This window comes from Geotrypetes seraphini, chromosome 13 (assembly GCF_902459505.1).
Source record: "Geotrypetes seraphini chromosome 13, aGeoSer1.1, whole genome shotgun sequence".
Classification (NCBI taxonomy): domain Eukaryota; kingdom Metazoa; phylum Chordata; class Amphibia; order Gymnophiona; family Dermophiidae; genus Geotrypetes; species Geotrypetes seraphini.
Window position 1 is genome coordinate 68,139,980 of NC_047096.1, and position 10,043 is coordinate 68,150,022.

The 10,043-nt window shown below is 42.8% G+C and overlaps 2 protein-coding genes across 2 annotated transcripts; both read left to right on the forward strand.

Annotated features, from left to right (window-relative positions):
• The first annotated feature begins 4,192 nt into the window (after window positions 1-4,192).
• On the forward strand, window positions 4,193-6,884 carry EIF1 (eukaryotic translation initiation factor 1). The gene is made up of 4 exons (XM_033918860.1): window positions 4,193-4,395; window positions 5,184-5,347; window positions 5,439-5,540; window positions 6,431-6,884. Exons 1-4 carry the CDS (start codon window positions 4,365-4,367, stop codon window positions 6,473-6,475), a joined length of 342 nt encoding a protein of 113 aa, XP_033774751.1. The 5' UTR covers window positions 4,193-4,364; the 3' UTR covers window positions 6,476-6,884.
• Window positions 6,885-7,067: 183 nt separating this feature from the next.
• Window positions 7,068-8,479, forward strand: LOC117347655 (histone-lysine N-methyltransferase SETMAR-like). Its single transcript, XM_033918859.1, has one exon. The coding sequence runs from the start codon at window positions 7,093-7,095 to the stop codon at window positions 8,200-8,202; it is 1,110 nt and encodes a 369-aa protein (XP_033774750.1). The 5' UTR covers window positions 7,068-7,092; the 3' UTR covers window positions 8,203-8,479.
• Window positions 8,480-10,043: the final 1,564 nt, after the last annotated feature.

Here is a 10,043-nt window from a genome sequence, read left to right on the forward strand (position 1 = left end):
TATTCTCACTGTTGTTACAATTACCCATACATAGCTTAAAGAACTTTAAATAAATCTCAAATTTAACTTTTTGTTGGTTTTGCAATTTTATAATTTTAATGTGCCACAAAAAAACATTTGCTCCATTTGGTATGCCAGAGCTAAAAAGGTTTGAGAGATACTGACTTAGATAGTAATTATCTTTGAAGGCCACAAGTCCCAGAGTTTGTAACCTCCACAAGCAGAAATGCTTCAGTGTTTTCAAGCTACAAACAAAGACATTTTGTCCTAACTTACTGTTTATCTGAAAATTCTTCATTTGCTCTGTCTTCCAAGGTCTCAGATAGATTCCCACCTCTCTGGCTATCCAGGCTCTGTCTCTCTCAAACTAATGTATATTATTTATTTATTTTTAGTATTTATATACCACTTACAGTCTAAGTGGTTTACCTTCAGGTACTCAAGCATTTTTCCCTATTTGTCCTGGTGGCAATGGGGGATTAAATGACTTTGCCCAGTGTCACAAGAAGTAGTGATTCGCGGCTACAGGACAGGGAGATTTGTCCGACCGGGCCTGTTCTGTTGTCGGTCAGGTGGGAAAGCGCCACAAAGGTAAGGGGCAGGGAGGGAGAAAGGGAGGAAAGGTGGAGTGGAGAAGAAAAGACGCTTAAGGGAAATGGGTAAAACTGAGGGGGGAGAAGGCCGCTGAAAGCACATGGGGAAGACAGAGGGGGGAGAAGGACGCTGAAAGCACATGGGGAAGAGGGGGGGGAAGAAGGACGCTGAAAGGACATGGGGAAAACAGGGGGGGAGAAGGACGCTGAAAGGACATGGGGAAGACAGAGGGGGGAGAAGGACGCTGAAAGCACATGGGGAAGACAAAGGGGTGGAGAAGGACGCTGAAAGGACATGGGGAAGGCAGAGGGCGGAGAAGGATGCTGCCTGACAGGACATGGGGAAGATGGGGGGAGAAGGATGCTGAAAGGAAATGGGGAAGAGAGAGTGGGGAGAAGACGCTGGCAGGGAAGAAGACAGAGATGCCAGACTATGGAGGGAGCGGAGGGAAGAAAATGGGTGCCAGACCAATTTGGGAGGGGGGAGAAAGGGAGAGGCACAGTAACAGAGCAAATGGAAGACACAGAGAGAAGAGAGACAGTGGATGGAAGGAATTGAATGAGAACATGAAGAAAGCAGAAACCAGGCAACAAAGGTAGGAAAAAAATTCTATTTCCTTTTTTTTTTTTTTGCTTCAGCATAAAGTAGTATATTAGTTGTGTTGATAAAAATTTATAAACATTAGAGGCTCTGGTAGAAACCTGTTTACAAAGTATGTATTCTTCCCAATTAATATTTCCAAATTAATAAAGTCTTTTTGCTTATTTTTAAATGGGTTTCTACCAGAGCCTTTAATTCAGTAGCATAATTAAATGAAATAACTATTTCTGAAGTTTATAGGGAAGGGTGGGGACGTAGGGGATTCCTCGCGGGGACGTAGGGGATTCCTCGCGGGGACGGGCGGGGATGGAGGGGATTCCTTGTGGGGACGGGTGGGGATGGAGGGATTCCTCATGGGGACGGGTGGGGACGGATGGGAGTCCTCTTTGCAAACTGCTTTTAGCTGTTTCCTCTGCTGCGGTCCCGCCCCTCCTCTGACATCAGAGGCAGGATTGCGGCGGAGGAAACAGCTAAAAGCAGTTTGAAAAGACTCTATAACCACGATCTTCTGTGCAGGCTGCAACTAGAAGGTAATCGGTGCGGGGAGGGCAGGGGGGAAGCTGGGGGGGGGAACCGGACGCTGGGGGGAAGCCAGACAGCAGCACTTCCCAACTGACCCTCCCTCCTCGCCCTCTAAAGCAGGTGCAGCAGCGGCCAGACAGCAAAGAGCTGTGCTGCTGCTCCTGCTTTAGGGGGCGAGGGGGGAGGGTCAGAATCGGGAAGCCAATTTTAAATCGATTCGAATCAATTCACCCGAAGTGAATCGGTGAAACGATTTGAACTGTGAATCAGACAGCACTACTGTGCACCCCCTTAGAGCGTGCACCCAGGGCAGACCGCCCCTCCCTTGGTACGCCATTGAGACACTCCCCATCATCTTTCTCCTTTCATCTCTCTTTCCCTTCCCCCTGTGGTTTCTAACATCTTTCTCTTCTCATTTCCTCCGCTCAGATCTGATATCTCTGTCTCCTTCCCCATTCTCTGGCATCTCTCTCTCTCTTCCCTTTCCTTCTCTGGTCTTCCTTCTTTATTTTCTGCCTCCATCTAAATTAAATTCTTTCTTACTATGCAGTCCTCAGTTTCCCTCTTTTCACTGTGTCTACTCACAGCATGCCACCCCTTTCCTTCATCCCTCCACTATCTCACTAACTCTGTCTTCTTCCCCCATCCAGCATGTCCTTTTTCTTTATCCCTCCTTCCATCCAGTATGTGTTCCCTTTCTCCATTTCCATTCAGAATTTGCTCTCCCTTCTACCCAATTCCATCATCTGCCCTCTTCTCTCTCCCCACTTCCATCATCTGCTCTCTTCTCTCTCCCCCTTCTCTCCACTTCCATCATCTGCCCCTTCTCTCTCTTTCCCCCCACTTCCATCATCTGCCCAGTTCTCTCAATCTCTCCATCCACCACAGGCCCATCTTTCTCCCTCTCACCTTTCTTTCCGATTTTGGCAACAAGATCGGCAACGACCCCCCCCCCCTCCGCAATGACACTCAAGATCGGCAACAGACCTCCTTCTCCCCCCCCCCCCATCAACAGCACTTCAGATCGGCGGAAACTGAGTCAGAGGGAAGCTTTGGGCTGAACTGCGTTGTCATCTGAAGTGCTGTTGATGTCTGGGGGAGAAGGAGGCCTGTTGCCGAACTTGAATGCAGTCGTGGGAGGGGGGGGAGGCCGCCGATGCCGCTCATCGCTATTGCAGCCCAGACGCTGCCAATGGTCCCAGTCCGATCTTGCCGGCCCTGCGCGGACTGGCACCGGATCATCCAAACCAGACCGGCTGTGCACCCCCCCCTAAGGCTGCACCCGGGGCGGACCTCCCCTCCCCCTCCGTTGGTACGCCACTGGATACATTTTATTTCTGAATGAATGCTTTTCTCTATAGAGCTCTGAAGAAATGATCGGGAGATCATGAAACAATGGAATACCTTACTATCCCGCTGCGGAACCTGAGCTCCCTCCATTTATTCTGCAAGCAACTAAAAACCTGGCTCTTCTCTAACATGTAATTTCTTTTCCCTTATTTTTCCACTCGATTTATAAACTTATGTAAACCTTTTCCTACCCTTTCTCATTTTTAAGTTCTTGTAAACTGTGCCGAGCTCTACTTCCGTGGAGATGATGCGGTATAGAAACTTAAGGTTTAGTTTAGTTTAATGGCTACCATGGGCTTTTATTGTCTTGAAGAAAAAGTAGCAGTCATGTTAAAGCTAATTGCTGCTTGTTTTTTGTATTATTCTTTCAATCACAACACAGGGGTTGTTTCGCCAATGATAGAAAGCTGAAAGGGAGTTAAAGAGCAATTTAAGCTCCCTTTCATAGCGTCAAAGCAACGTTTGCTTTGCAGCATCTTAAGTGTTTCCCCTATTCAGCTACAATTGTTTGAAGTTAAGTGCTCACCAGGGGTTAAGGTTTCAAGCAAGTGCCACCAGAGTATATTTAAACTGGAATCTTATTTTGTTTGATTTATGTGGATATTTTTTTCCAGTACCTCCATTTTTTGTTGTTTTTTGGGGGATTTAGCCATAAATCATATTAAGTACTCTGGAATTTCCCTGTCCCTGGGGTTCACAAATTAAGACTGTACCTGAGGAAACAAAGGCTCAAACGATTTGCTCCAAGATCGCAAGGAGCAAAAGTGAGATTTGAACCAGATTTTTACAATTGGTCCACATTTATATATTTTCTTACAATACTACGGAAAATACGGCATGGTCTTTAGGCACCTGAACACTAAAATATTTGTTTTCTTTTTTTTTTTTCAGATAACAAAATTAATTATATTTGCTTTTCCTAAATTAACTACCCCTCTACAAATTTTTTTTTAAAAGGGACCTCCGGAAGTTTTAAATAACTTAGCTCCGCCCATCCACCTCAGGCTACAGTAGCCCGGATGTAGTAAGAGCCGACCTGTCTTCCCCACCCGCTTTCTGTCTTCCGGCCAATCAGGAAGCGGTTGGTGACGTTGCGGGGTGGGTTCTGGGTGGGGTGAGGTGACCCCTGTCACAATGCGTACTGACGTCAAGGGCGGAGATAGTTGGGGCATATAAAGCGCGGCAGCAGACACGCAACGGCATTTATTATACCTGTAAACTACCAGCGTTTGGGGTGCCTATTAGCGAGCTACATATCTCAGCAGACCGTTCCTGTGAAGGAAGAAGAATCGTATCGTATGTCCGCTATCCAGAACCTCCAGTCTTTTGGTAAGATATATTGTCACCTTTCGCGCGTGAAAGGCGCTGAAACGTAGGCCTTGGAAGGGGAGAATTTGGCTTGTCTCCGCTGTACTTTAGCGGAGAGGCCGTGATTCGTTGGCTTACTACAATAAGTGAAAAAGTTGGGGGGGGGGGGGCGGTGTTGAAGGCTATCTATTCCTCGTGAGGCCTTTTCAACGTACTCTTTTCTCGGGCAGTAGGTTTCTTGAAACTGGGGGGGGGGGGGAGGGAGGGAAAAGGGAGTAGTAATGGCCGCTCTCTTCTTGCGCAGCCTTTCTTCCTGTTTCGCGTCAACAAGGTGTGGCCTCAAGGGTGGTTGCGTCACCCGCGAGTGACGTGGGTGCGTAACAGCGGAACTCTTCGCGTGCGTGGCTCATCCCGGAAGGGCGTGTTGGCGCTATTCTGGGAAGACGAGTGTGTGATAAAAATAGCTAGGAGTCGGGAGAAAAGGATTTAGGTTTAATCTTACGTCTCTTGTGTTACAGCTGAAAGTATCTAAAGGGCTCTTAATCTAGATTCTAGAGGGTTAAGGTCGCAAGGACTCGCAGTGATATTTTAGCCGGGCTCCTGTTCTCTAAACATTCTACTTCTTTGAAATACTACAGTTTACATTGAAAACGTGAGATCCAGAATAGCTATTACATTTTAGCCTTTATTCCTTTTACTGACGTAGTAAAACTTCAAAATAGCCTCTTTGTCCTTTTCATATGGCTTCTGATTCTCAACTTCAAAAATCATGGGTAACTTGTCCAATATAGTGCCCTTTTATTTTTCAGACCCCTTTGCTGATGCAACTAAGGGTGATGATTGGCTCCCTGCTGGGACTGAGGATTCTATCCATATAAGAATCCAACAGAGGAACGGTAGAAAGACCCTCACTACTGTTCAGGGAATTTCTGATGATTATGATAAAAAGAAACTAGTTAAGGCTTTTAAGAAGGTACGTATAAAACCTTAAATTTTGCTTCTACTGTGTAATCTATAATGGATCAAATGTTTGACATTTAACACATTTGGTTATTTTCATGTAGAAATTTGCTTGCAATGGTACTGTGGTTGAGCATCCAGAATACGGAGAAGTAATTCAGCTGCAGGGTGATCAGCGTAAAAACGCCTGCCAGTTCCTCATTGAGGTAATGGATCCTTTTTTAGTCATTTTAGGAATCTGATATTCAAAGACCTGAAGGCCAGGAGGGGCTCCTTTTGGTTTAAATGGCTTTTTAATGAACTGAATATGTTAAATGGCATTTAAACAGATATTGCTACTGAATATACATGGTTAGCACCTAAGCCAAAATGGCTCTTGCGGGTTGGGTCATCAATTATTCAGCACTTAAATCATAAGTAGGATTGGACTACAGGGCATCTTTATCTAGTTGTGTTCATCTGGTTTATGTAAAATCAAGATATTCAATATAGGTGTCTGATGTGGCTTGTCATTGAATATCTGGGAATACTGCTAGTGGTGGCCAAAACCCACAAATTGTTGTCGGCTGCCTGACGTATATGGAAATACCAACTATGGTCAGCAGTTTGTAGTTGAAGCAAGATGATCACCCACTTAACTCATATCCTTTGGGTTAATCACTACAGACATCAATAATTAAACTTTAACAAGTATAACTATATCAAATCTATGACCCTTTACATCAGTATTGCAATACTGCTTTTCTGTGATATAACCAAAGTAGTTTATAGGGTCTTTGTGCAACTGTTCATTACATCTGTATTGATTGGGTCTTCAATAAAACTGTTTACCACATTGACAGACCATTGCATAAGCTTGCCAATGGGCAACTTATTTTATCATTTATATGTTGAAATAAACTTGTTTAGATCCAGAACTGTTCCATTTGTTTTTGTGGAACATTGATGTTATCATATGCAGGTATTTTCTGTATCTAATGCACTCAGAGCTTGTATAAGTTTGTGCGACTCACAAATAGATTAGATTAGATATTCTAAGTTTTGTACTGAACTTTTATGTTAAATTCTAAACGTTGAATAAATTTTTTTTTTCTAGGTGGGACTGGCAAAGGATGACCAGTTGAAGGTCCATGGGTTTTAAATGCTGTGACAATCTGAAGCTTAAGCGTTTTCCCTTGCAATGAGTAGAAATTCTTGGCTATCCCTTGTCACAAGTTTTAAGGTCACACCAGGCTTGTGAAATGCACATCTTCCACTCTTAAGGACTTCTGGTGCAATTATGTAATAAACTGGGACTTCATCACTTCTATAGTGGGAGAAACAATATTCTTTCTCACATGTTCACCTTAAGGTGGTGTAGATAACTTTAGAAGGATGATGGCAGTGTATCCTCAGTAAGATCTGAGTAAAGTACAGGGACTAACATCAAAAATGTCATGAGTCTATTATAGCTACTCCTATGGAAAACAACACAACTATACTTTTCATAGAGAAAGGATGACTCAAAAAGCATTCTGCATTGTGGGTGGAAGTCTAAAGAATATCTAAACATGAGTAGTATATGACTAGACATATCTGCATTAAGTCATGGAGTTTAACCAGCAATAGCAACATTGACCTTGTCTAATACTGGCATGTCTACGAGAGTTTTTTTGAAAAGTTTGGTAAATTTCCATGAGATGGCGCCACAGTTCATTAAGTGGCCTCATGGTTGGCTAGCTTCATTCTTCAAACCATCTGTGACAAAGTTTCAGCCAGATGCAACATATAGTTGACGTTTGGCAGCCATTTGAATCAACCACTTACGCATTTATCATAGAAATGGAAAAAGAGTTCCGTGCAGTGATAAAACATTTCTATTTGAAGAAGTGGACAGCAGCGCAGATCAAATTTGAGTTGGATGAAGTTCGTGGGGACTCTGCACCAGCGTTGAAGACTATTTATTTCTGGATAAACGAGTTTAAACGTGGTTGTACATGCACCGAAGATAAAGTGCGCTCTGGACACCCAGTTGAGATCACCATGAATGATATGATTGAAAAAATCCATTGTTTCGTTATGGAAGACCGCCAAGTGAAAGTGTATGAGATTGCTGAGACTGTAGGCATCTCAAGTGAACAAGTGCACAATATCCTGAATGAAAAATTGCACATGAGAAAGCTATGTGCACAATGGGTGCCACAATTGTTGACGTTCTACCAGAAATGCAAGCGAAAGGACATTTCGATGCAATGTTTAATGATGTTTAATCGCAATCCACAGGAATTTTTGTGTCGCTTTGTGACTGTGGACGAAACTTGGATCCACCTCTATACACCTGAGTCGCAGCAGAAATCAAAGCAGTGGACAATGACTGGTGAAAATGCACCAAAGAAGGCGAAGACTGTTTTGTCTCCTGAGAAGGTAATGGCCACTGTTTTTTGGGACTCCCAAGGAATAATCCTGATCGACTACTTGGCAAAGGGTAAAACAACAACAGGAGCCTATTATGCATCATTGTTGGACCGATTGAAAGATGAGTTGAAGGAAAAACGGCCAAGATTGGCGCACAAAAAAGTGCTCTTTCACCAGGACAACACGCCATTCCATACATCGACTGTTGTGGTGACAAAATTGCATGAATTGGGCTTCGAAGTGATTCTTCGTCCTCCCTATTCCCCGGACTTGGCCCCATCTTACTTTTTCCTTTTCCCAAACTTAAAAATCTGGCTCTGTGGGAAGAAATTTTTGTCAAATGAGGATGTCATCGATGCAGTCAATGAGTATTTTGCAGAGTTTGACAAAACCTATTTTTCTGATGGGATGAAAAAACTGGAAACTCGCTGGGCTAAGTGTATAGCCCTCAATGGAGACTACGTTGAGAAATAAAACTGATTTTCTAAAAAAAAATTTTTTACCAAACTTTTCAAATAACCCTCGTATATCCAAAGCAACACAAAGGGTGTTAGCACTGGGCAAGAGCTTGTGATAAATTTTTGACAAGGGAACAATTGTTGGATCATGTATATCAGTTATGTTGTAGGTACAGCTACAGAGCTGGCTTTTTTAACATTTTTGTTCAATTATGGCAAGTGAAGTAACACTTACAATTGTATCTTACTGTATTTAAATCTTATTTAAATAAACATGTTTTTAAGTAGTTAAAGTGCATTTTGTTGGAGCATATTCAATAGGTGAAATGTTAGATATTCAGTGGGAATGTGAAATACAGAACTGCTCCTGCTGAAAGGAAAATGATTTGGGTTTTTTTAAGCTCTCCCTCGTATGCTGTTGTAAGCCTTGACCATACCTTTAAGAGTAGGTGATATACCTCTTTAAACAAAAGATAAACATCAATCTAAACTGAAGAATGCTTGTAATCTGTGAGGATTTCTATAGGCAGTGGCTATCAGGGAGCACTATTGAAGTGATGAGACAAGCATCATGATTCAAATGCCAAGGCATAAGTAATCTGTCTGTAAAATTGGGAAGAATAGCTTGGCAAGGAGAATGCTGCTGCCTGGAAGAAAGCCAGTGAAATGAATGAGTATCAAACTGAATGGAAAGGATAGAAGTACAGGGAGTAGAGAACGTAACAGACTTTTACAAACTATTAGTGACAATTACAATATGCTGTGTTTGCTGAATCTAAATTGTATCTTCAGAAACTACTTTAAAGAATCTTACATATTTTAAATAATTTGAAATATGTAGAAACTACTTGAAAGTACAAATAGTCTGAACTACATACGTAGCCACATAATTGTCTGTTCATACAGTTAATGTTTAACAAAATCCAGCAAAGAGGCTATATCTTGTTTCCATTTCAGCTCATGAACTCCCTGCTGACTATCTGACACCCCCTCCTAATTGTACACATGGCCTCAATTATAACTTTTACATACCTTTTCTATGGACTGGGTGCATGGTGACCAGTCTGAAACTACAATGAGCTCGCTCAGAAATGCCTTCATCTTTGGCTGCTGGTCATGGTACAAGTAAGAGGAGACTGACTATTCAGCTCCAGCCAAGTAATTGGGTGAGGGTAGTTGCCTTGGTGGTTTTCCTGGGTCATACCTTGTCTCTATCTCCTTCACATCTGATCTTCAGTATCTTCTCCACTGCGTCTCTTCTGTTCACTGCACAACATAACTTGCAGAGCACTCACTTTAAACATATTAAGCTGACCTAGTGGATTTGGCAGCATGTTCTTTCAACAGTTGCAACTGGAAGAGATGCCTGGGCCATTGTGTCCAAATGCTATTTTATATCCAAACCAGTTTACCATGTAAACCCCAACACAGAAGCTCTACAATTGAGTTTTTGGAGCTGTTGTGAGCTATCTGACACAGATCCTGTTTCCAACAGTCAGGTCCTTTGGGAAGGCATGTGTTCTAATGGTTGTTACAATTCTAAAGCCATAGCTTTGTGTGCTTAAGTTTTTGATTACTTCATCACTGAGCAGCAGAAGATTGACTTAGTAAAATTTGCCTGCAGTTGCAGAATCCAGCATTAAACTTCATCTGCCATTTCTCCATCCATTTCTCCGACAAGTCACTCTGGAGTTCCTCGCTATCCTTCTGTGATCTGATTGCCCATCATAGCTTTGTGTTGTCTGCAAACTTGATGATATCACTGGATGTTCCTTCTTCTAGGTCATTGACGAAAATATTAAATAAGATGGGCCCAAGTTCCGAGCCCTGGGGCACACTGCTAGTCACTTTCTCCCA